We start from the raw sequence: 27346 nt of genomic DNA, 5'->3' as shown, positions 1-27346 counted from the left end.
CTAATAAAAGGAGACAATTTTTCTGTAGAAAATGCCTTTTCACGTCTGCTCCAGGTAACTCTTACAGACCTGCAGCCGCTTTTTCCCAACTCCTCCCACGTCTAGCCTCCCGCGGATTTACCCCCACCTCCCCCCAGCGACGCCCTTCCACTGCGGTCCCCTGGAGCCCTTCTTTGAGGGAGAGTCCCTCGCTGCAATACCAAAGTCAGTCACAGGGAGGCGACAGCGGCCACAGGTGCCGGAGGGCCTTCTCCAACGACGGAAGCGGAAAAGGCGGAACCTAGAGCTCCAGTTACGCCAGCACGTGCGAGCGTTAGGGCTGGGTCTCCGGAGTAGAAGGTGGGCTGTCCCAGCGTCTGTTGGAGGTTGAGGAAGCTCACCTGGGTTCTAGAGTTTGGCCCTCATGGCGGAGATAATTCAGGAACGCATCGAGGATAGACTCCCCGAATTGGAACAGCTGAAGCGCATTGGACTGTTCAGTCACGCGGAGATTAAGTGAGCTGAGAAAGAGGAAGGGCTGGGGAGGGCAGAGAGGAGGTTGCGGCGAGTGGGAGTGTGGCGGGGACCGGGATGGGGAGCACTTGAGCTGTGTTTATTTTTTCCTCACGCGGCAGAAGCTCATTTCTAATTTTTATGATGCCTAGAATTAATTTCTTTTCATTGCAAGGTCATCTGTCCCACCAAACTTATTGACAGCTAGCTCTTCATGGAGCCAGGTCTTGGGACTATAAAGGTGATAAAACCAGGATCCCTTCCCATCTGGAGCTAACTGCCTTGTGTACGGTGGGGACGACAGACAAGTTAAACATGTTGATTACAGTGCGGTGTACTCCTCTCAGTTGATTAGAGTGTATACTCTAGAGATGCGAAGAGAGGGCCGAGGGAGCCCCGGAGGAGCAGATAAATCTAACAAGGCTTGAAGATGGGGACCATTTACTTCAATTTCGTATTCTACCCCAGGGCTTGGCCAACAATATCTGGCACAAAGTTGGTATTCAGTAATTTGTTAACATTAAGTTTAGTGGTTGTAAATGGTTTTCTGCGACTATTTCTAAATTTTACAATGACTGAATGTAGTAATGTGACTGTGGGATCCTTAAACATACTTAATGAAACACAACTTATCAGTATGAACTCTTAATGAGGGCTCAGTAAATGTTATTGTTATAATTAACTAGAGACAGTTATTGGTATTGCATATTTTGTATTAAATTCCCCTAATTTGCACATGTTGTGTGTTCATTCCTTAGCTAAATACAGTGAATCTGCTTCCGTAAGTGTTGTAGAGATGATAAACCTTTCTAGGTAGAGACAGTGTCAGGTTTTTATTTATTTATTTATTTTTTTGAAGACTGCATATTGGAACTCTGAAGCAAGAGGAATTTAGGACTTTGTTAAAATTCAAGTGAGCTGAATTTGGAGGAAAAGAAATCTTTATTAATACTGCATATAAATAAAGTACTTAAGATTATTTGTCTTGCTGGTGGGTCTGTTAATGCAATTGATTAAGATGATTTTCATGGATGTTTTAAAGTATATACTGATACCCTTAAGAACACTGAAGTAATCTTGTAAGAGAATATTTGGTTATGAAGAACAATTATTTGGGAATTATATGGTTTGGTAAATATGTTAAATATATTAAAAATTAAGAAACTTAACAAAACCTCCAAAGTTATTTAAACTTTGTTCTTTTCAAGAGTTATATATATTTTTTAAAGATTTTATTTATTTATTTTTAGAGAGGGAAGGGAGGGAGAAAGAGAGGGAGAGAAACATCAATATGCGGTTGCTGGGGGTCATGGCCTGCAACCCAGGCATGTACCCTGACTGGGAATCGAACCTGCAAGAATTGTATTTTAAGTGGCTTTCTCCTCAGGGCTATCATTAAGAAAGCTTCGGATCTAGAATACAGAATACAGCGAAGAGCTCTTTGTAAGGAAGACTTTATCAATTATGTTCAAGTAAGTGAATAATTTCATTACCTTTTAATCTTACAAATTTTAAATTAATAGTGGAATGGCCAGCTTGATGTCAATTTTCAACAAATTTCTACAACTGATGATTAGACAGGTAACTTCCAAACAAAACCTGGTGATTTAGGAATAGCATTACTGCACTAAGGCTTTATAATTCTTGGCAAACTGAACTTTTTTTTTCTCTTCTCTTATGGGGTTAGTGGATCAGAGACTGCCAAAGACACATGGTGTCAGGGTTTCAGCAAGGGATTTGAGAAACCATCTTGTGTGGGGGGAAAAAACGGAGAGTGAGTTTGATGATAGTAGCTGGTTGGAAAGTTAAAACTTATGTGACTGTAAGTCTGTCAGCTTAGAAAGAAGTATGCTGCAGGATTCTTCAGTCCTGTAAATGAGTGGAAGATTTGAGTGAAGATGAAATTTACATGCTAGAACTATTTTCAGATGGGAGAGAATAATTTGTATGTTGGATGACAAAATCAGGATTCAGAAAGAACCCAGTAACAAGGTGAAATGTTCTAAGACTAGAGGTTCTGAGCTTAACTTAAAAACAACTAGCAATATGTGAGGCCTGGCTAAGAGTCTTGTATTTGGGAGAGGTCCGAGGGCTCATAATAGATTGTTTATTCAAAATGAGCATATTCTGTCAACAAAATATAATCTAGTTGATCACATTAACAAAAGTAGAGTGTTGGGTAAGTTAGTTGAGCACAGGACATTGCAAACAGTAAGCACTCAGAAGATGCAGGTTTGAAAAAAAGGGCTTTGCAGTTACCAGACCATGTCTTGCACACTGTGTTAGGCTCAAGACCACATTTTAAGAAGACTTTGAGAGGTTGGTTGGAAGGCAGCCAGGATGGAAATCTCATTCTAGGAGGAATTACGGAAGAAAATAGGGGTGTTTAACCTTAAAGAGACTTAAGAAGTGGTAAATCATTTCACTCTTCAAGTATTTAAGAGCTAAGAGCTATTAGATTGATTTTAGATTTTTTTTTTGTTTTTGAGGATTTTATTTAATTATTTTTAGAGAGAGGGGAAAGGAAGGAGAAAGAGAGGGAGAGAAACATCAATGTGTGGTTGCCTCTCACACATCCCCCATTGGGGACCTGGTCTGCAACTCAGGGATGTGCCTTGACTGGGAATAGAACCGGTGACCCCCTGGTTCACAGGCCAGCACTCAATCCACTGAGCCACACCAGCCTGGGCTGATTTGTTTAGTTTTAAAAGAGCATAACTGAAAGGAGATTAAAACGACAAATAAGCATTCTCTTATACATATTACCCTCCCTCCCCACCTGCACACAACCATATAAACTTGCTACGAGTTGTGAGTGGCAATTTAAAATGAGTTTCTGGTTATCCACCTTAAAAAAATAAATTAGGTCCCTTCCTCACATAATACACAAAAATAAATTCCTGCTAGATTGGCAAGCTAAATGTGTGGGGAACCCTTTAAATCTGCAAAAACAATGAAAGGATGACTTCAGGTAGGGAAAGATTTCCAAAATGAGACTGTGAAAGGGCATGCCATGAAGAGAAAAATTGTTCAACTGTATTAAAAGTAAAAATTTCTGTGCAGATACCTTAAATGTAAAAAGACAAGCCACAGACTGGGAGAAAATATTTGGAACACATGTGCTTAAGATCTAGATTATATAAAGAACTACAAATCAAGAAGAAAATGACAAAAAACTAAGAAGAAAATGAAAAGAACTGGAAAAATGTGAACATGAAATTTCCAAAGAGGAAATATCATTTGTTGATAAATTTATGAAAAGATATTAGCCTCTTTAGTAATCAGGTAAATATAGATTAAAACCAGGGTACAGTACTACTTTATATCCATCATGTTAGCAAGTGCTTTTAAAAACTGATACTGTGTGTATATAATTTCTGTAACCACTTTGGACAGCAATTTGGTAATCCATAAAGTTGAAAATATGTCTACTCCATGATCTAGCAATTTGATTCTTATGGCCAGAGTAAATATTGAGTGCCACTCTGTACGTGGCACTGATTCAGTCCAGTGTGGGTACAAGAATAAATTAACCAGACAAAAGTCATCACCTTGAAGACCTTACATACTAGTGGTCGATGTTGGTTTACACCCTGGAGAAATTCCTAGATATGTCCACAAGAAGATATGTACAAGAATATTAGTTGCAACTTTTTGTAATGGAAAAATTGGAGACAAATATGCATCACCAGAAAGGATAAGTAACTTGTACTTCACACAATGAAATACTATATAGCAGTTAAAAGGAACGGACTTCAATTTCACATGTCAGTAGGAATATATCTAATGTCAGTGCTGAGTAAAAATATGCTGTGATGGGTATGGTATGATACCATTTATGTAAATTTTGAAAGCATTCAAGACAGCATTTTAATAAAGTCCAGAGTCACGCTTGGGAGTGATAAACAGTCAAATCAAGATAGTCACTTCCTCTGTGGAGGGAGAAGAGTGGAATCAGATATGGTACATAGGGGACCTTCACTCTTATTTGAATATCTTCTTCATAAATAGGATTTGAAGCAAATATAGTAAACATAGACCTTGATGTAGCTATGTGGTAGTTAGCTACATGGGTGTTTCATGTTCTTGAAATATTTCATAAAAATTTTAAAATGAAGCATGCAATATTTGAGGTTCTGAGCGTTCAGTCTCTAATAATCTTTAAGCCAAGGCTTATAGAGAAATTGTGTAGTGGTGGGTTTAGGGAGCCTTAGAGGTTCTAAGTGGTCCTTTAGAGGGGAGAAGAGAGGGCCAATTAGGCATCCTGTTTCAGCTGGTACAAACCTATTACATGTTTTGTTTGCTTGTGCATCAGCTAAACTTTTGGAAAGGTTAACTACTAAAAGTTTAAATACACTGTTAGGGATGAGAAAAGTAGATGGTTGTTATAAACCTTATGTCTTACGGTTTTAGTAAAATGTTTTCTTTGTAGCTAAGTTGTTTATATGCTTGCTAATGTATGTATTTTTGAATTTGGCAACTGCAAGGTGAATTTTCAGTGAATGCTAGATATTTGCTATATATTATGTTTTTTGATGGTGAATTATCTTCTGTTTTGTGTGCTTTATTTTATGATTTTAACTAAATGTATATCTTATACATGTAAAAGGACATGATTTTCCTTATTTTTCTCTTTTTTTGTATGTTTTTCTTCCATAGTATGAAATTAACCTTCTGGAGCTGATTCAGAGAAGGAGAGTTGTGAGTAGATGATTTTCTGACAGTTATGTAGAATAAAACAGGGTGGCTCTGTAGCTAGAACTTGGGTTTGGGAAGCAGGTGGCATTGATGAATTGCATGCTGGTGTACTCATAGTGGATATTTGTAATTATTTGTTTCTCAACATGTTAGTACTGTTTAATGATCAAGTAGGAATGCTGCTTTGGATGAATGTGATTAAACTGAGGCTTTGTTTCTGATGTTCCTTTTTAGCGCATTGGGTATTCATTTAAGAAGGAGGAGATTGAGAGTTCTATAGTGCACCGGGTGCAAGGCGTCTTCCGACGCGCTTCAGCAAAGTGGAAAGTGAGTGGCCAGTGCTTCCTTACCTGTAAGAGATGTGAAGATATGTATTATACATATATGACTTGGATATTCAAATGTATTGTTGTCTGTTCTTATCTTGAGTGTCTTGATTCTTACTCTAGTGATGGTATCCTTACTTGAAACCACTTACCAAACTATTAAGAAAATTGATCTCATTACTTTATAGTTATTCTGTGAGGATGGTGCTGAAAACAGTGGACTTGATACATAACTCAGGATCAGAAAATTGTCTGGCATTTGTTTGTGTGTATCTCTGAAGTATGCCAAAGACTTGGCTGTGGAAGATAAATGGTTAGAGTAGCGGCAGTACTTCAGTAACTTGATTTTCTTCACATTTGGCTCTGGGACTGGAACATATTATATGGGAAGTACTTTGGATTCCTGGGAATGACAAATTTGGGGTTGCTATCCTTGATTGAGGCCATGTAAAAACTACATTGAACACACTGGATATACGACAGATTTTGTTGTGGAGCATGGTTAGGCGGGGGGAGTAAGGGAACAGACTGAGTTGTTGCGGTTAAGAGATTTAAGGCCTAATAGGCTGAGGGGCATTGTAACACAGTAGGTTTTCTGAAATCTGCTTCTGTTTCAAAGGTGTATTAGGTATAAAGTTCAAACTCAGGGAGCTTACTACATTGCTTTTCTTGCAGGATGATGTTCAACTTTGGCTATCCTATGTAGTCTTTTGTAAGAAATGGGTGAGTATTTGGGCAGCTGTGTCTTACTCCCTCTTTCCTTCTTTTGGTTAGTTGGCCTTTTAGGCCCCATGCTTCATTGCTGCATTCCATGTTTTCTCCAAAGGTGTAGGGTTAACAAATGGGGAGAGAACCCAAGGAGGCTGACCATCAGAGTAACGACATTTGCACATTTGAATGATTTGGGGCTTCACTTCAGTTGAAAAGAAAAGATCTTTATGAGTATTTTGTTTATTAAAGTTGAAAATGTTTTTGACATTTAGAATGTTTTTTATAGTGAGGTTTAGGTAGAAGAAAACTCTGAAGGTCTATATTTGTTCATATGTCCCTGGCAGTAGCAGATCTTGCCACCTCGGATTTGAGTATTGGTAATGGTATGGGACAGATCACTTAGAGAGAGAAGTAGTAACAGTGATTTTGCTGAGTAGGAAGTATAATTTTTCTTCCTCTTTGCAGGCTACCAAACCTCAACTTAGCAAGGTATTCTCTGCAATGTTGGCCATTCATTCAAACAAGCCAGGTATGGTAAAATCCTTGTCAGTTCTTTTTCTACCTTTTATGAAGACTCACACTACTTTGGAATTTATTTTGCGTGATGAACCTAAAAGAACTTATTTTGTGAACCTGAGCTTAGGCACTTGGCCCCAGCAGATCTGGTTCCTGAATAGCTGCTTCTTGGTCATCCCTGCCTACCGAGTACTAGTTACTGTGTCAGGTGCTATATCTGTGGGCAAGTAGAACTATGTGTCTTTTTTAGTTAATGGTAAAAGAAACTCTTTGGTCCTTGGGAGGACATTCTATTTTAAGGTAGTCATTTTTAAGGGATTTTAGAAACTTACAGGGACAGGGGAAAAGATTACTACAGATTTTACAAGAGTGCCTGGCACAGAGTAGGTGCTCATGTCTTGTAGGAGAAAGACTTCTCTTGTGTGTGTTGTGTGCATGGTATGTGATTTTACAGTGGAGGTGTTCCAGTGCCTTTTCTCAAGTATGTGGCTCAATCAGACATTTTATAAGACACAAGATTCATAGGCTATATTTCGCACCAGTTTATTCAGAAGAATATAGCAGGACAGCTTTTGGTGCCTTTCTTCAGTAGAATACTCTTAGCAATTTGGAGGTTAGTAACAGTTCGGGTGTGAGGGAAAGAGTGCATAGAGGAGCCACTCGGCCTTAGAAGACCAGGATGGGTATAGCTTCCAGGATCCCAGGAAGGACCGTGCTCAGTTTGAGGAATCACATGCTCAAGAGAGCCCAGAGCAGTGGCTCTCTGCTATTTATAGCCCTCCTAGTCCAGATGTGGTTACCAATCATAGTCATTTTTACCCCCCCCCCCAAAAAAAAAAGTCTTGCCTGGTAACATAGCTCATCTTCATTACATTTCTAGGGAAATGGTTAGAATGCTAACTCAAGGTTAATTTCTCATGTGGAAGGACAAAAGTTTTGTTTTTATTTTTTTTTTGAAGTTTTTATTTCGAGAGGGTATGATAAAAATTTAGTTTTAAAATTATGAGCCATTAAAAAATTCTGAACTGCTTTAAATATAGAGAAAAGAACAAAATAATTTTATTTCATTGATTCTAGGATGCACAATTTTTTCCCAGCATTTTAACACTTAAAATTTGTGTGTGACTTAAAATGCTATTGACCTTTAGATCTGATGAAACGGTAATAGGCACATAAGCCTCTCAGATGTTAACATTTACCCATTTCCTTTAGGATACTCTGTAATTTTAGATAAAGGAACAGCACTTTATAGATAACTATCACAAACTTCCTTCTCTTCATTTCCTCCTCCTTTTGATGGGATTAAAAAATTCTGTTAAGTATTAAAATTGGAACATTAGTCTTCTTTTTGCCTGAGTTGATTAATTTGTTAAAACACAGTCTGATGTTTTTCACTTATAGCTTTGTGGATTATGGCGGCCAAGTGGGAAATGGAAGATCGCTTGTCTTCAGAAAGTGCAAGACAGCTCTTTCTTCGAGCTCTGCGCTTTCACCCGCAGTGCCCAAAGCTTTATCAGGAGGTGAGTGTGTATGTACATAACACGACAGAGTGATGTCTCAGTTTGGTCCTCTGGAGACACATATTCTTTAAGTGAAAAAGGGCTTCGCATTATGGAGGCTAGGAATTAGCAGGGAGCTGCTGTGGCAAGGGGGCCAGGAAGGTATTTTTTGGGCAGTAGTAGGTTTTGACCGTGTGCATCTCCCAGCTTCTTGGTGAGAGATTAAAACTCGTACCTGACCATTATAGTTGGGAGTCATGGGGAACTGGGCCTTCCCTTTTTTAAATTGGAAGGCCAGGGTTCAGCCATCTTTTTATACCTTTGTTCTTATTTTTTCCCCCCTCCCTCTGTCCTTCCCTCCCTCTTTTCCTTCCTTTTTTTCTAACCCCCACAACCCCCCTTTTAGCTTCTCTTTCCCCTTTTTTCCCCATTTTCTTTTTCTTCTCTGTCTCTTGAGATAGATACTTCCTTCCCCTCTTGGTAAATTTACTCCCCCTTGGAGGGGTACACTAGAACATCAATGGCCATACTTTTGCTGAAAGAAAACCAAACAAATGCTGGAAATGCACCCTTTTCTGAGTTGTCAGGATAAGGGAGAAATTGCTATTTAGCCTTCAAATAGAAATTAAGCCTGTGTGCCGAGGGGAAAAAGATACGGGTTTTCGTGCTCATTGGTATAGTAGCTGTTCCAACCATGGTTTTGGTCTTATTTAATTTAATGATGTTTTGTATTTTTGTCTTGCATCCCTTTGTTTTTTTCATATGCTGTTAGATGTTCCTTTGCTGCCTTTAGAGTTCTTATGGAGAAACTGTTGTGAGACTCCATCCTCCTACTGTTAGCGGGTTGTTGTGTGCTGTTACTATTTTGCATGTTTTTTGGCAGCTTTCATAAGCTGTCTGTCACATATTTAAAACAGGTTTTATTTATGAAAAGGGAGATTCTATTACATGTCATTATGTTCTGTATTCTTACCTAATATATCATGAATATAGGTCCATGTTTGTATGTACTGATATATATTGGTGGTGGTCAGACTTTTTGGTCCTCTTTCAATCTTAAATTACCCCAAAGGTCCTTATACCTATCAGTTTTTATTTTATTGAAAATCGAAACCAAGAAATCTAAAAGTATTTATTTAAAAACAAGCTCGTGATACATTAATATAAATTAGTTATTTTTTAATAAAAATAGCTCTTCTAAAATCAAGTTTAAAAAGAAGAATGGCTTTATTACACATTTTTGTTAATCCCTGGAATATCTGACTTAATAGAGGACAGCTGGATTCTCAATCTCCTTTTGTTAAAGTTACTATTTATTGATTTGAGAGAGGGAGACAGACATTGATTTTTTATTCCCCTTACTCATGCGTTCACTGTCTGCTGCTTGTATGTGCTCTGACCAGAGACGAACCTGCAACCTGGGCGTATCAGGGCGGTCTTCTAACCAACTGAGCTGCTCAGCCAGGGCCTCAGATCTCCTTTTGCATTTGATGTGGGTAATAGGACCCATTATATAGCCTCTGAAAAACTTTAAACTCTTAATAGAATAAGAGCAAAGGCAAGTAACATGTTAGTATTGTTATGAAAGTAATTTTGGCTTTGCAGACCCCCTGAAGGGGTATAAAGGACCCCTTGGTAGCTTGAAGTCACATTTTGAGAAACTCTGATGAACATTATCTATTCTAAAAGTCACATTAAAAAACCCCACTAAATACTGTTTTTATTTTACACTAGCAAAGTAACGTGTTTATAGAAAATCTTGGAGAAAAAAAGCAAAAGCACTGAGTGGAAATAAGTTTGACTGATGGCACACAAATGTTATTAACAAGATGGTGCATTTTTTTTCTGTGCAACATTTTTCACATAGGGGTGATGGTGTTGTATGTAACATTTTATAGCCAGCTTTTTTGTTTTCAGTCCTCACCCAAGGCCATGCTTATTGATTTTTAGAGAGGGGGAAGGAAGGAAGAGAGGGAGAGAAACATGGATGAGAGAGAGATGCACTGGTCAGCTGCCTCTCATACATGCCCCAACTAAGGACCAAACCCACAACCTAGATACAAGCCCTCACTGGGAATCGAACCTGTGAGGCTTCGGTTCATGGGATGATGCTCCAACCAACTGAGCCATACCAGCCAGGGCTAAATATTTTTTAAAACCTTGTCATTTAATATGTCTTGTAATATAGAATTCAAAATGTTAAAAATTTTGAAAAGTCAACTTTACAGTACATGTTAATCATGCATTATCTTTCTCTTTATATACCTGATATTACATATTTACCATTGATTTTTACTTCAGAATAATTATAGATTCCCAGGAAATTACAAAATAATAAAGTGAGGTCCTGTGTATCATGTATGCAGTTTTCCCTGATGATTACATTTTATAAAATTATAGTATAATATCAAAGCCAGGACATTGACATTGGTATAATGTGCACATAGTTCTGTTTTTTTCCACATGTCTAGGTTTGTGTAGCCACTGCAGTCAAAATATGGAACTGTTCCATGTTTGCAGAGACCTCCCCTGTTGTCATTGTCAGCTAGTTCCATAACGAATACACCAGAGTCCCTGAACCTTTCCAGATCCAGGAATCACAGTTAAAAAATAAGGCATCTTATGTGTTTCTAATTAAAAAAAAGTATCTCCCAAGTTCCTCAGTTTATCTTTTGCCTTCTGCAGTACTTCAGGATGGAGCTGATGCATGCTGAGAAATTGAGGAAGGAAAAGCAAGAATTTGAAAAAGCCAAAATGGATGTGGTAAGATCCTAATGTATTGTCACTTGTTAATATATAGGGTTTTGAGCCTGCTTATGAGTTAGAGGAAGTCTTTGGAATGTATTTTCTTTCTAATTTAATGCCGTATTTTGAGACTTAATGATGAGTCTAGAGTTGACTTCATAAAATGGGCTTAGAAATAAAAATAATAGAATTTTGTGCTTTAAAAATAGGCATTTGGACTAATGGGAGTGGACCTCAAAATTATTACTGATGGAATGGCCAAATGCTACTCTTTAATACTTCATGATTTCATGAAATGGTGTATTAATGGGTTGAAGGTGCTCAAGAAAGGTGGTGAACTGTGTGGTTTCTAGCCTCCTTTCTTATGTAATTTTTTACGTGACAGAATAATTTAAAAAAAGTTTTAGAATGTTAGTACAGAAGAAGGAACTTGGCCGTCATCTGTTGTTACTATGGTTCCCAGCTCTGAAATTTTTATACAAATAAAGTCACACACAGAAGGGTCCTCAGACTATTCTGATCTAAATGGAGGGTGAGACCTTAAGCCGAGTGATCCTGCTACCACTCCAGGAGCCTGAGAGAACAGAGTTCCAAGATCAGTGGTCTGGTTCAGCCACACACTGTATACAAGTGAGGAAACTGGCCCCGAGAGAGACGTGATTGCCAGAGGTCATATGGCAGGTGGGCCAGGACTGTTTATTTCTACCCTAGTGCTTTTCTGCTTGCACTGCTTGCTAAGTTGTGTCCAATACGACACTCTTTAGGAAAATCTTGATTATCCTGAAGAAATCCTTACGGGCGAGTTGGCACGGATCATCTACAAAAATTCTGTAAGCATGATTAAAGGTAGGTATCTTTTGAAAATTTATTTATGGTGGGTCAGTCAGACAATCTATTATGATGAGGAAGACCTTTAGCTAATTATGAAAATTTCTGTTAGAAATTGTTAGATTGTGTATAAAACTTTGTAGGAATGACGTCCTGTTTCTTTCAGAAGGCTTATTGCCCCTTAGGGTATACTTGAACATTTCAGTAAGTTTTTACTTAGTACTTAGTTCCTGTGGCGAGTTGAAAAGAAGTACATGATATAATACATTCCTTTATGCCCTTAAGTTTAGAATAAAAGCTACAAGTACTTATGAATACTCCAAAATATTAATAATGATTTTGTTTGTGTAATGGGACTATGGGTGATTTTTTTGTCCTTTGTCCTATTTCTCAACCTAAAGCAAACTACAGTATATCAAGAAGGTGATACTTTCAGAGTAAAGTTATATGACACAGCACAGGTGGCAAACACAAGGCCCACGGGCCGAATCGGCCCTCCACTGTGTTTTATCTGGCCCGACACCTTGTTTCTACCCGGTGGCAGTGCCGAGCTCCTTGCCCCTAGTTGAGGAGTAGTTACATTTATACAGTCCTAAAATTACATTTGGCCCTTTAAAGGCCACCACGAGGCTAATGTGGCTCCTGGTGAAAATGAGTTTGAAGATCTACTCCTGTACTGATACACCAAGGATATGGAGAAAGCAGCCCAGGGGTTCTGGCCATGATGGAGACATAGGTAGAAACGCTTCACTTCTTTGGACAACCAAAAGAAGGACAACAACAAATTTAAAGACAAAAAGTAACCAAAACTGCTAGATATTCAAACTTCATGGAAGTCTGACCACCAAGGACTTAAAGAAACATTCATCCAGACTGGTAGGAGGGGTGGAGATGGGCAGCTGAGGCAGAGAGAATGCACAGCCAAGGAAGTGGCTGGTGGACCAGTTCGTCCCACATTCATGGGCCGATAAGCTGGGAAGAACCATTGGGAATTGAGGCAGACTGCAGAACCCAAGGTTTCAACATAGGAAACTACAGACTCAGAACCTCTGGGTGTTAAAATCTGCAGGAGTTGTGGCAGTGGGAGAAACTCAGGATCACAGGAGAGTCCGTGGGAGAGGCCCATGGGGTCCTAGAACATATACAAATCCACTCATGTGCAAGTCGGCATCTGAAAGGCCACAGTCTGCTTGTGGGAAGTGAGGGAAGTGATGGAAAGTGGGGCTAGAGCAGAGCCAGCAAGTGGCATAGTCCCCTCTCTGACCCCTCCCCCACAACACAGCAAAGAGGGTTGCCCTGCCCTGATGAATACCTAGGGCTCTGGTCCTTACAACATAACAGGTGTGCCAAGACAAGGAAATTTGGCCCAAATGGAAGAACATATCAAAACTCCAGAAAAAGAAGTGACGAGTTAGCCAACCTATCTGATGCAGAGTTCAAAACACTGGTAATCAGGATGCTCACAGAAACGATTGAGCTCAGTCGTAAAATGAAGGGAGAACTGAAGGTTATACAAAGTGAAATAAAGAAAAATATACAGGGAAGGAAAGTGAAATGAAGGGAAGGAAACTGGGACTCAAACCAAGGATTTGAAACAAAATGAAGAAATAAACATCTAACTGGAACAGAATGAAGAAACAAGAATTCAAAAAAATGAGTAGAGGCTGAGAAAGCTCTGGGACAATTTTAAATGCTCTGCATCTGAATTATAAGGGTGCCGGAAGGAGAAGAGGAAGAGCAAAAAATTGAAAACTTATTTGGACAAATAATGAAGGAGAACTTCCCCAATATAGTGAAGGAAATAGAATTCCGGGAAGCTCAGAGAGTTCCAAAAAAATTGGACCCAAGCAGGAACACACCAAGACACATCACAATTAAGTTACCCAGGATTAAAAATGAGAGAATTTTAAAAGCAGCAAGAGAAAAGGAGATAGTTACCTACAAAGTAGTTCCCATAAGGCTATCAGCTGATTTCTCAAAAGAAACCTTGCAGGTAAGAAGGGGCTGGAAAGAAGTATTCCAAGTCATGAAAGGCAAGGACCTACATCCAAGATTGCTCTATCCAGTAAAGCTATCATTTAGAATGGAAGGGTAGACAAAGTGCTTCGCAGATAAGGTAGTTAAAGGAGTTTATCATCACTGAGCTCTTATATGAAATGTTAAAGGGACTTACCTAAGAAAGAGAAGATAAAAAATAGGAACAGTAAAATGACGACAAACTCACAACTATCAACAAATGAACCTAAGAAACAAAAACTAAGCAAACAACTAGAACAGGAACAGAATCACAGAAATGGAGATCACATGGAAGATTATCCGTGGGGAGGGGGAGAATGGGGGGTAAAGGTACAGGGAAAAGTGACTATAAGAAGCATAATAGGTAGGCACAAAATAGACAGGGGGAGATTAAAAATAATATAGGAAATGGAGAAGCCAAAGAACTTATATATACAACCAATGGACATGAACTAGGCAGTAGAGGGCAATGCTGGAGGGTGGTAGGGTACAGGGAGGAGGGGGATGACGGGGATGACAAAATTGGGGGGAAAAAAAGAAAAAAATGAGTTTGACACCTCTGCTTTAGAGACTTACGCCCCTCCCCCACTTTTAAAATTTTAGGTGCAGAGTTTCATGTGTCACTGCTTTCGATTGCACAGCTATTTGACTTTGCCAAAGACCTGCAAAGAGAAATTTATGAAGAGTAAGTAAAACAGTAGAAAGGTGAATGTGTCTGTTTCTTACTTGTGGTAAGGGTTTGAAGTTGGATATTTAGAAAGTGGGACAGGAGATAGCACACTAAATTCTTGGAGGGGAGCTAAGTTTTAGGACCATTGTATCATAATACATTTCATTTAAAAAATATATTCTTGGAAAAGTTGACTCATTATTGGCTTTTCTTAGAAAATAGTTTGCTTTTATTCGAAAACTATTTATAGTACATCCTATAGCTTTTATAAAAATCTATATTTCTGCTTTGTTGTCATGTCTTCTGTCTGTAAAATAAGTTGTACTTGTGAGCATTTGAGTGATGCAGGCGATTTTATACTTTAATGTCCGATTATGTGGTTTGAAAATTCGTTGCAGCCTACCTGTGGGTCTTTGCTCTTAGGTAGTATCCCTTTCTTTTCACAGGAGATAAAATAGCACTGGAGTCACTTTTCTCTTTTGGTAGAGGATTAGGTGGTTGCTTTTCCTCTGCCTTCAGTACAGAAATGCAAGAGTCTGGTCCTAACGAGGTTCTCCAGGGCTCAAGGATTGTCTCGTTACACCTTCCCGCTGATTTGGCTTGAGAGTTAACATTTGTGAATGATAGATTCCTGAAACATTCTGAAACCTACTAGATGTGTGACAGCTCTGATCCATGGGCAAAATATTATATACAGGGCATGTGATAATAGCTAAAGAGCCTATTTATGGTAATGGAATTGTTAAAGGGTATCCTGGATACATTTTTAGAGCACAGGGAACTGTCTGCTTGGTACCCTGATTTAGCCTCACATCACAGGAGTCATGCCAGTGAACTCTGTTTTTCAGCCTTCAGGCTATGCACACAGATGACCCCCATACTTGGGATTATGTGGCACGGCGAGAATTACAGATCGAGTCGCAGCCAGGGGGAGAGCCGCCTGTGACCAAACAAGCCAAAGCGGAGGAGGTAGGCCGGAGGGAGGAGCGGTGCTGTGCTGTGTATGAAGAGGCGGTAAAGACTCTCCCTACAGGTAAACCATGGTGTGGGGTAGAAATAATAGTGCTCATGAATGTGAAACTGAGGCTCACTTTCCCACGGCCAAAACAGATTTCAGGAACCTCTGGTGGTTTACAGTGCACCTGTCTGGCTTTCCAACTTGCTCTTTCTCACGTGGTGAAAGATGGACCTTCTATGACCTTCTTGACAGTAGTGGATAGATGTGTTCATTTGAGGGAAATGACATCGTATTTTGCTGTGTATAATGTTCACTTTTTGCCCAAATTTTTGAGGGAAAAATAAGAATGTGCATTATTATATGTGGCTAGTGCTAATTCTGTATGTATATAAATATTTTAAACTCTTTTGTTTATGCTTATGCATTAAAAGTGTGACTCTAGAAAGCAATAATGATATCTGTATGTTCAAAAATAAATGCTAAAATTCCATTATAATACAAAAAACAAGCATCTGTAAATAAATGAATAACTTAGTTAAAAAAATTAAAATGAAAGACTCTTTTCCTGAAAGTTTGGGCCAAAAATGTGGGTCTTTATTATACACGGGAGTGCATTATATATGGCAAATTATGGTACTTAGGAAGATTGTTTAATTATAGTTCCTTATTTGTTGATTATAGATTTATTTTCTAATTTTGTAATATTGGAGTGTTAAGGTAGAAGGGATATATAATGTGGATGGGCTCTTAATTTTTATATTTATGTCATTACTCTGTTGTTTTATCCCCCAGTATTTGAGATGGTTTATTGGCTGTAATTAGAATAACATATATATTTTTTTTTTTTTTTTACCCAGAGTAGTTTAAACTTTTCTTCAGAGGAGTTTTTCCTTCAGAGAAAAGATGTAGGACGATGGTTAAACTGAAAGAGTTGGTGATCTGATCAGTGTTATCCTTCTGACTTTTTCAGAGGCCATGTGGAAGTGTTACATCAGCTTCTGCTTGGAGAGGTTTGCGAAGAAGACAAATAGTCAGCCCCTCAGAGGGAAGGTAAGGACATGGGTGTAGTGGCTGACTAAAGAAGGACTGTCCTTTGAAAGAAGAAGGACAGACTCTTTTGGGGCTTGGTTCAGCTTCCAAGAACTTCATGCTTAGTTCCTCTTTCTCCTTGAGTGACCTGTCATTCTGAAGGTCTGAGTCTGCCTTGCCCTGGCACTGGCCACCAGCTTGGGAGGTGCTCTCTTACTGGCCTGTGCTTGGTGCAGCTGTCCCACTCATCTGATCATCAGTGAAACACCTCAGCCCCTTCTCTTGGTCCTCAGAAAGGTGCAGAACTGCATTGGCTCCTGTCAGAGGCCAAAGACCTTTTCTGGGATCTCTGTAATGAACTAAGGCATTTTTCTGATTTCAGAGGCTGGAAAGAACCACGACTGCTTTCAGGAAGGCACATGAACTTAAACTTCTACCAGAATTCCTATATAAGCAGTGGGTAAGGACATGAACACATTCACTGTCAATTATATGTACTTAATTTCAGTTGGTTCATCCTGGTGGCATGTGTTTCTATATATCTATATAGTTATGACTAAGGCCATTTGGAAGTTTGGTGTGATAGCTGTAGAAAGTATTGACATTTGGCTGTCAGTAGTATTTGGTATCTGTTAGAAATGAAATCTGTACCACTAAAGGGAAGAATATTATGTAGCAGAAAACACTCAGAACAAGGAGTCATAATTTGGTTTTATTTTGTTTGTCCATCTTTCCATCTTTTATTGAACATCCCTTTCCTGAGCTTTAGATCTAAATGCCTGGCCCAGCCCTGGCTGGTGTGGCTCAGTGATTGAGCGCTGGCCTGTAAACCAAAGGGTCACTGGTTTGATTCCCAGTCAGGGCTCGAGCCTGGGTTGTGGGCCAGGTCCCCAATAGGGGGTGTGGAAGAGGCAACCACACATTGATGTTTCTCTTCCTCTCTTTCTCCTTTCTTCCTGTCTCTAAAAAATAAATAAATAAAATCTTAAAAAACAATGCCTGGCCCAGATTAACCACTGGTATAGTAAAAACTAGTTAGATGTGTTCCCTGTGTTTCAGAAGCTGACATTCTAGTAAGAGGCATATTGACGCATCCCTGTCCCTGGTGTGGGTAAGGATGGTTATAGAGACCAGAGTAATGTCCTGTGGGATATACATAGTTCTAGATTGGGTTTTGCCACTTAAGAGCTAGGTGACTTGGTCAAATCATTTACCTTTCTGAGTTTTTTTTACTTGATTTTAAAATAATGGTCTTGAGCCTTGTTTTTGCCATGTCACAGAGTTGTTGAGAGCATAACATGGGATAATGAATGCGTTAGTGTATTTAAATACCTTTATAGGGCAAAAAAGGGCAAAAATCTTTTTTTTTTTAGATTTTATTTATTTTTAGAGAGGGGGGAAGGAAGGGAGAAAGGGAGGGAGAGAAACATTGATGTGCGAGAGACACATTGATGGGTTGGCTCTTGCACACCCCACACTGGAGACCTGGCCCGAAATCCAGGCATGTGCCCTGACTTGGAATCGAACCGGCGACCTTTCAAATCACAGGCCAGCACTCAATGTACTCAGCCACAAGAGCCAGGGCAAGGACAAAAATTTTTGTATTTGTCTAGTGCCTCTAACTTGTTGAACTCCTGATTCATATCATCGTACAATTTTTATATAATTTTTTACAATTAATCTTTTGCCATTTTGTATTCTATTTTACATTAACATTTAAAAATACTTTTTAGCCCTGAACAGTGTGGCTCAGTTGTCTGGGCATCATTCTGCAAAGCAGAAGGTTGCTGGTTCGTTTCCTGGTGAGGGCACATGCCTAGGTTGCGGGTTTGGTCTCTGGTTGGGTGCATATGAGAGGCAACTGAATGATGTTTCTCTCATATCAGTGTTCTCTCCCTCTCTTTCTCCCTTCCTTCCCTTCTCTCTAAAAATAAATAAATAATATCTTCTTTAAAAACTAGAAAATACTTCTTACATATGCTTATATAATGTACATCCTGTCGACTAGCCTATTACATTATACTGCTACTGAGGCACCCTTCTCCCACAGTGGCATCTGTCTGGCGGAAATCCCAGTCCTGGGTGAGTTCAGCTGCCCCGGTGGAGTTACAGAGTGCTGGCAGGACGGTCCCACCCTGTACATCCAGATGCGCTTTGCTTTGAGTATCGTCCTGGCAGCCGTGTTCTCTGTCCACTATGGCTTATTTTGCCTTTCACCACTCTGGCTAGTTCAGCCATCTTCTGCTCTCCAAATCTCTCACGTTGATTATCCTGTTGTTTTTCACCGTCCTTCAGACCAAGCTGCTCAGTCTCATTCATTTGGCCCCTGCCTGTATTTTCAGCCTCATGTACCAGTTCTCCAGTTTACATCCTACCCCTCTAGCCATTCTGAACTTGGTTTCCTTTTGTATCCAAGCTGTCTCTCTTCTTCAGCCTCTTGCACATGCTGGTTATGATCTATGCTTTCACCTGACTGATGCCTGCTCTTTCTTAAGTCTGAATGGTGCTTCCTTTTTTGGAGTCCTTTCTCATCACTGCCATAGACCTTGTTGGGTGCTCTTGCTTTGTACTCTGGCAGCATGTGATGCTTTTGCTGTCACGGCAGATGTCAGACTGCTAGACTGGAGGCTCTGTGGGTGGGGGAGGATGTACCTGATGTTCTCATTATTGAATTTAATATAGTGTGCAGTTAAAATGCTTGTTGAATGAATGGATTATACACTGTACTTATTTGCTGTTTCACAAATTTATAATTGGGGTTGGGTTTTTTCCTTCCTATTAAAATAATGTAGATACAAGCATTTTGAACAGATGAGATTATCTTCTGTTCATGTACTCGTTGGGTCATATTTGTTAAAATATAATCCCCAAGTTTAAGTTATGAACACTTTTATGACTTGTTACATAATGTCATATTTCAGAGAAATTATACCAGTTTGTAGTGTGCCACCTCTGTTTGAATGAATAAACTTTGGTTCCTTACCAGCCCACAAATACTGGTTTTATCTTTATTGATTTTTATGTTCTGTTTAGTGGGTATGAGTTTTATTATGCTGTGGTAAGCTATTTTATTAAAAACTTAACTTTCAATGTAGATTATTTAGGCCCTCTACTTTTTACCTCTTCCCTATTTTTTGATACCCCTTAGGAGCAGGAGCAGGGAATGGAGGAGGATTCAAAATTGTTCACTTTGTGCATGCTTGATAGCCATGGAGAAAGGCTGTTGAAATTACTACCTCATTTATCCCTCATTACGTAAATAGTTTAGCTTTCAGTAGTTAATTTCCCAGTGATCTCTTGTCTTGCCTAGGTTGAGTTGTTGCTGCATCAAGACTTCCTTGAGGAGGCCCTGCAGGTGGCAGTAGCCGGGACTGAACTGTTTAGAAACTCAGTGATGATGTGGCAGGTGAAGCTGCAGGTGCTGGTTAAAGCAAAGAGCCCGGATGTAGCCATGCTTTTTGAAGAAGCCTTTCTGTGCCTGAAACCCCAGGTCCGTGAGTTGGGTCTTTTATGTTTCATTCTATTTGGGAAGCCTTTTAAGGTCTCAGCCAAAGGTTATTTGGAATGTGCTTGTCCGATGGGAGCTGCATTTGTGCTGATGATTTAAGGGTCAAGAGTGGAAGAATTTACTTTCATTTAATGGCCTATTTCTAGTTCTTTATTTGAAAATTAGCTAAATTATATAAAATTTTATATTCCATCTAGATATCTTATAAGTGAGAAATATAGTATATATTCTATTAATACGTATAACAGAATATTCAAACTTAGCTGAACTTTGGCCTGATTTTTAAACACACATGTATTCCTGAACCTTAAAGTTTAAAAGACTAAACCTTAAAGCTTTGCAATGAATCTTTTATGTTAGTATGAAAAAAAAGTATTCCAGAAGTTAAAGTGGGAAATAAAATCTTAGTTATTTTGCTGCTAATTTGTGTGTGCCTCGGAGACAGACACGAGTGAAGATCAGATGGTTCAGCCTGGATAGTGTTGTGGGTCCTGAACAGCACAGTCACTGGCAGTGTAGCTGTGGGTTGTTAATGGCTTAGTTAACTAACAGGTAAGTGATGATACTAACTGTAGGCAGCATTCCCCAACATAAGGGAACTAGAATTAATGTGACTTGGTCAGAAGGCTGTGTCCTGGCACGTCGTTCCTGTTGGGCACCGAGGCTTCTGTCACAGTGGGGACAGACTGCGGATGATCTGTCTCTTATGTATTGATTCACCTTAGGGGGAACCTGTGTTCACAGTGACTTGTTTTCAGAGTGTGAGTGCTGTGCTGTCCTTTTCTAACTATTCTTACTGTGAGCAGGTTTGTCTGCCATTGTGGATCTCTTGGGCAGAGTGGAGTGAAGGTGCCAAAAGCCGAGAAGACACTGAAGCCATCTATAAGGTATAGGCGCAGTGTTCTGAGTCTTGCAGTGTGTGGGGGTGAGCAGCCAGGTCTGCTGGCTTTAGGCTGACTTGGATAGCAGCTGTCCCTAAAGCACTATTCATTGAGCAGCCTGGGATGATTCTGGGAACGTTTGTTCTGGTATTTATAAATTTCCTCACACAGCTTGTGTGTTTTTTCTTTTAAATCGTAGAAAGCTCTCTTAGCTGTTAAGGGCGCCGACTCTGTCACTCTGAAGGATAAGTACCTGGATTGGGCTTACCGAAGTGGTGGCTACAAAAAGGCCAGAGCTGTGTTTAAAAGGTACCCACGTATGTTCGTGACTGTTGCTAGTCCGTCCACTCTGTACTCTGCTCCTCATACCCAGATTATACATGTCACCAGTGGTATCTGAGGAAGTAATCCAATCCAAGAGATTTTTTCAGGAAATTTTATTTTCTTTTTTGTAACAGTTAAAGCAGTTTATACCTATTGTGGAAATTTTTTAAAAAAGAGATAACTTATAATTCATTGTAATCCTATCATTGAGGAAAAGCCATGTTGATATATTATTTTAACATTTGTCTTTTACATATGTGAGATTATACTATGATCACATTTTCTTTATCACTTCTATTGGTGAACATTAAGACTGGCCTTTTCCCTACCAGTAATAATTTTTCATAAGCATCATTTATTGAAATAGCTGTATGATATGCCACTCTGTAGATGTGTCATAACTTATTTGGCACAGTAGTACTTGCTTTGATTAATATTTCTGCACAAACATTTATCCATATTGGAAATTATTTCCCTAGAATATATTTTTAGAAGTAGAATTATTGGTCTCCAAAAGACCTTGAGATGTAGTCAAAGAGGGAACTTAGGACTCTGAAAGTGAGAAAAAACAGGAAGAAAACTGGATAGAAAAGAATTTGGGGGTGGTGAAGAATGTTGTTGGAGATTGAAAGCATTGAGTGACTGGCGGTCAAGGCCTGTCCTTGCATTGAATTGTGGGTAGGGCTTGATTAAACCATGTTTTGTGGAGGCACTGGCATAGGCATTTATGTTCATGGGATGTAAGAGGCTTTCTGTCACAGTGAAGATAACGGTTGCCCCCTCCTTTTTTAGTTTACAGGAAAGCCGTCCATTTTCAGTTGATTTTTTCAGGAAAATGATCCAATTTGAAAAGGAGCAAGTAAGTGTTCTGTCTATGCATTTCTTGTCTGTGAAAAAGAATTGGTGGTTACTAATTTATGGGAGCATTTTGATGTTTAAAAAGCTCTCATTATAATAGAATATAAATTTCTAATCCCTTTGTTTAGTTTCTTTTTTTATGGAGATGGCTTAGGAGTGGTAATCAAGCAGAGAAGAGAAAGTGCCTGTTTGGAAGATAGAAAACTTAGATGTCACCTCTTATAGGAAGCCCTCCCTGCCTGGCTGGGTGAGGCACTACCTCCTGCCTGCACAGCATGCTGCCTGTTTCTTTTGTTGGGTCGTGAGGTAAAGAGTAGGCACTCAGTAACTGGTTTCTGGAACAGAACATGTGAGTGAGGAAAAATACATGAAAGCCAATTGTATCTGTAATCTCATCATACAAACACTATCAGCCATGTTTGTTTTTACTTTTATTGTTTTCTTTTAATTTTTTGTTTACTTTTATACACACAGTTTTACACTGTTTTATTTCTGACTTCTGTGCTGTATATGGAGGTTCTCTTTTTCTCTTTTAACATTTTTTGTAAACAAATTTCTGTGTTTTCACATGGCTATACTTTTTTTAAATTTTATTTATTTGACAGAGGGGAAGGGAATGAGAGAGTGAGAGAAACATCAATGTGTGGTTGCCTCTTGTGCGCCCCCTACTGGAAACCTGGCCTGCAACCCAGACATGTGCCCTAACTGGGAATTGAACTGGCGACCCTTTGGTTTGCAGGCCGGCACTAAGTCTACTGAGCCACACCAGCCAGGGCTAATTTTTTAATGGTTGTAGTCTTATTCTTAAACCCATAATTTTCCTAACTATTTCATTACATATAGGTTATTTTCAGATTTTCGATAGTGAAAACAGTGTTGTTAGCATTTTCTTTACATAACTTTTTTTTTCTTTTGATTATCTTGAGATAAATTTCTAAGACTGTAGAAACTAGTTTTTTATGGTTGTTTATATATTGCCAGATAGTTCTCCAAAAGGATTATACTTATTTATAGTGATAATCACACCTCCTCCAAGTATTCAGTTTTGCTTTTTCTTCTTTATTTTGGTATTTTGGTGTTTATTGTTTTTACTTGAATTTTGAAAAGTTAGAAGTGGAACTGTTACTTTCATAGTTTTGATCATTTTGTGGGTCAATTTTCTGTTCTTTTCTATAGCATAAGAGATAGTATAGAATAATAATTAATAGCTAGGTTTTGGATTGATAATGTAATAGTTATGTTCCTTGGGCAAGTCACTTAATCCTAGGCCTCAGCATCCTCATCTGTAAAGAAGGTCATAGTACTTTTCAGGGGTGCGAGGGTTATAAGGGAGGCAAAGGGGGTATTGGATAGGAAGGGGTCTGCCCAGTGCCACGTACATTATGAGCCCTTAAAGTGTAATTCTGATTTTCATGGATGTGTAAGATAATGAGGTTAAATGGACTTTATGTAAAATAATAGTCTCAGTGAAGAGAAATTTGAACGAGGAACTAGTTATTTGACCACACAAAAGGATTTCTAAACTGAAGATGTTAATCTGCTTAGAAAATGAAAGAGAGAATACATTTAAGTGGAAGTAGAGGTAAAGAATTAAGATTCACTGATCGTGAAGACAGTGTCAGCTATTTGGTTAGGTGTATAATTAATCAGCATTTTAATTTAATCCTTGCAGTTTCTCTCAGATATCATTATCCTTATTTTATGGGTGAGGAAACTTTTAAGGTCAGAGGGTTTAAAAATTTGCTGAAGTTCTTATAACCAGTATTTATATATACTTTGCCATGATATAAAAAGTCTTAAGGTAGATATAGCTAATACGTGCTAGAGCTCAGGTATTCATAAGAGAGAAACCCCTAGCCATAGGGAGTAGAACTGTCTCCATTTATTTATTTCAGTCCTACTCCTCCCTCAGAGCTTTCAAATATACTTTTCCGTGAAAGTGCGCATGTTTCTCCGACAGAGAATTAATTAGGCTTTTTATATGCTACCAAAGTAAAGTGCTTTTTATCACCGTTTAGCTTTTGTTTCACTCTGGACGTAGATGCACAGGACTTTTCTCTGGGTAAGCTGAAAGCCAGGCCGTGCTCATCTTAAACCACACCCTCCTCTCCTTGAAATACCTAATAGATGGTAGCTGCCTAACAGTGTGCTTGAAATGAGTTTGTGACATAAATTAAGGTTTTTGAGGCAAGATTATCTGTCTGATTATTTTTGTTAGGAGTCCTGCAAGATGGTGAACTTAAGAGAGTATTACGAGAGGGCTTTGAGAGAGTTTGGATCTGTAGACTCTGGTAAGTAAACAAGTTATAGACACACAAGTCTGTTGGCATTTGTGGTCTGTAACCTGTCAGCACAGTTAGAAGAGTGTTCCTTAACTTTTGGGGGGTCATGGTCATCTTTGAGAATAAAACTTGCATGTTCCCCTGCCTCTTCCCTCACTTTGGGCATAAATACTTGCAGATATAATTTTATTTATAATTTCAAGTTCACAAGCTCAAGAGTCCATGGGTCTTCTATTAACTCTGGATTTAGAGAAAGATTTGCTTGGTTTGGTTCTCTTTAAAAAATGTGGTATTTGTAAGGGAAAGGTTAATAATTAGGTCAGAACACAAAGGAGTGGGACTTACAGTGAAGGGGTAGTGTCATGCTAATCGACATTGGTTGTCATTGGCTGTTGCCACGTTGTCCTCATTTATAGGACTTGCAAAACATACTTCTGGGTGTAGGTGTGTCATGTAACATCTGACATATATAGTCGTTCAGCTCCCATTTAAAAAAATACATTAGTTCTTAAGAGATTTCAACAGACCTTCTGATGGAATGCATGAAAACGGCATTTTTACTAACCCAGACAAGGTTTGGTACCGAGGTAATAGTGAACTCATTGAGGTCAGTTTCACCTTGAAAGAGACTTAACAAAATCCTATCTCCAAAATGTTTAGTATATTTGAGTTTGTCAAATGTGTAGACTGTCATGATTAAAGTGAAGTTTTATACTTAAAAAATAGCTTTGATATACTTTAGTATAAAGATGATGAGAGAGGTATTGTATCACAATAGGGTTCTATGGAAATAAAAAGAAGTTAAGTTTCTTAGGAATCTTGTGTTGAAGTTAAATAATTAAGTTTACCCATTAGAGCATCATCAGTTATCTAATTGTATGTTTATAGTAATTTTTGGGTTCTCTTTAAAGATCTTTGGATGGATTACATCAAAGAAGAATTGACCCACCCCCTGGGTAGACCTGAGAACTGCGGACAGATCCATTGGCGAGCCATGAAAATGTTGCAGGGAGAGTCAGCAGATGCGTTTGTAGCTAAACATGCTCTGCATCAAGCTGGTCATTTGTGAAAAGAGGAAGACCACAGCTGACTTGGCGAGATAGTGTTGTGAGCCCTCTGGGCAGTTTTAGATTACAAGTTCATCTGCCATTTGCAGACAAGATTCTGTGACATGTTCTAATTTTGTTACTGTGTTAATTTTTAATTCCAGAAAAGAGAACTGCTGTTTAGTGGCCAAAGGCTGCTTGTTGAGCTGGATCTCATGTAGGTGCTAAATGTTTTCCAAAATTGGTGGAAATTGTGCATCTGAATTTCTTGTATTACTTCTGGTCAAGGATGAATGTCTCTAATCTAGACCTAGGGGCCAGCTGAAATGGAGGAGAAAGTACAGTTATTTGTTTATTCTCTCCTTATTATGAAAGTATACCTGGTATGCATTTGTTGTAGAAACTATGGTGAGAATAGAATAATGAAAAGAAAATAAAAGCATCCTGTAATATCTAGAGTTAAACTCAGTAACTTGGTTTTCTTGATCAGAATTGGATTTATCCCCTTAGATCATTTATTCATTCACCGCATGCCCATCATAAGCAGGAAAGAGGGGAGGTTCTCTGGGATGGAGGTACGGGTTAGAGGAACGGCGCTGGGTGTCCTGAGAGCCGGCTGAAGCAGCAGAGAGGGATGCTGGGTATTGGGGGGAAAGGTGTCCTTTAAGAAGATTAAGACATTGTAAAAGTGTCTTCTATCTCTGGGACTGATCACAGAGAAATGTTTACAGCAGGAATGAAACTGGAAAAGTCAGCGTTTGTGCCGCCTCTCAGTACCAGAACCAATAAGTAGAGACAAGAATTGAATCTTTTTAAAAAAATATTTTTTAAAGACTTTATTTATTCACTTTTAGAGAGGGAAGGGAGGGAGAAAGAGAGAGAGAAACATCAATGTGCGGTTGCTGGGGGTTATGGCCTGCAACCCAGGCATGTACCCTGACTGGGAATCAAACCTGCGACACTGTGGTTCACAGCCTATGCTCAATCCACTGAGCTACGCCAGCCGGAGCTAAGGATTGAATCTTCATGGGCGCTTTATTTATATGCTGGTGATCTGAGAAGATGGCGGGTTACATACCCTAAAAACCGTCTTCACATCTTACCTCAATATGACCTTTCTATAAGGAGAAGAGAAGGGTATGTAAGGAGTTTGGGAAAAGGTTAATCAGATGAGAGTTGCAGGCCAGGGGCGATTTCTCTAGTGTTTCTTAGTCTACTGATGAACAATTCTTTATCTGCATCACAGACACTCCCTGCCTGGAACACAAGGGCTCAGATATCCTATGCTTGCAGACCCCCTGGGGCACAAAGGTTGAGTTGCTTGTCAACCTCCTGGAGTTTTGTAGGTCATGCATTCTTGTTCCTGGAATAAGAACTTGCCACATGCGTCAGTCACTTAAGCCTATCAACTACAACTGAAGTGAAAACTCAGTTCCCCTGTCAGGAAGGCCTGACAACCAGTGAAGGGCAGGGGTAAGGAGTAGTTTAGAGCTGCCGAGAAGGGGTTTAGAGGCAATGGTGGAAAATGGCTTGGAGCAGAGGGCATTCTGGGAGCAGGGGAGGCAGTTTGAATTTTGTATCCTTTAACTTGGCGTTATGAGAAATGTTCGGTACAGTTATGTTTCACTTAATGTTATTTTTTCATATTAAAATAGCATTAAGAACATTTCATTCACAGTATTCTGTTGTGTAGATGAGCCATGACTTACTTTACTAATCTCCTATGGTTGGACCTTGTTATTTCTAATTTTTTCTTATAAATGTTGATGAAGATTCTTGTAAGTCTTTGTTTATATCCCTGGTTATTTTTTTTAGGAGATTGACATCTGACAGAGTATTGGGTTAAAGGATACAACTTATTAAAGGAATGTTGATATATATAGTGCCAATTTGCAATGTATAAAAATACTGTCAAGCAATGTATGAAAATGTCAGCACCTTTAGCTGCAGTGGATATTT

The 27346-nt window shown here is 39.0% G+C and overlaps 1 protein-coding gene across 1 annotated transcript; it reads left to right on the top strand.

The window, feature by feature from the left end:
• Positions 1 to 301: 301 nt before the first annotated feature.
• On the top strand, positions 302 to 25851 carry UTP6 (UTP6 small subunit processome component). Its single transcript, XM_045837454.1, has 19 exons — positions 302 to 495; positions 1880 to 1964; positions 5152 to 5193; positions 5425 to 5517; positions 6192 to 6239; positions 6693 to 6756; positions 8145 to 8263; positions 10928 to 11005; positions 11752 to 11833; positions 14435 to 14516; positions 15350 to 15534; positions 16430 to 16509; positions 16871 to 16948; positions 19799 to 19978; positions 20803 to 20883; positions 21077 to 21186; positions 21994 to 22060; positions 24278 to 24350; positions 25253 to 25851. The coding sequence occupies exons 1-19, from the start codon at positions 404 to 406 to the stop codon at positions 25408 to 25410; spliced, it is 1797 nt and encodes a 598-aa protein (XP_045693410.1). The 5' UTR covers positions 302 to 403; the 3' UTR covers positions 25411 to 25851.
• Positions 25852 to 27346: the final 1495 nt, after the last annotated feature.

The sequence above is a fragment of the Phyllostomus hastatus genome, unplaced genomic scaffold (assembly GCF_019186645.2).
Source record: "Phyllostomus hastatus isolate PE091 unplaced genomic scaffold, TTU_PhHast_1.1 phas_contig_210, whole genome shotgun sequence".
Classification (NCBI taxonomy): Eukaryota; Metazoa; Chordata; class Mammalia; order Chiroptera; family Phyllostomidae; genus Phyllostomus; species Phyllostomus hastatus.
This window is presented reverse-complemented; position numbering and strand designations above follow the sequence as displayed.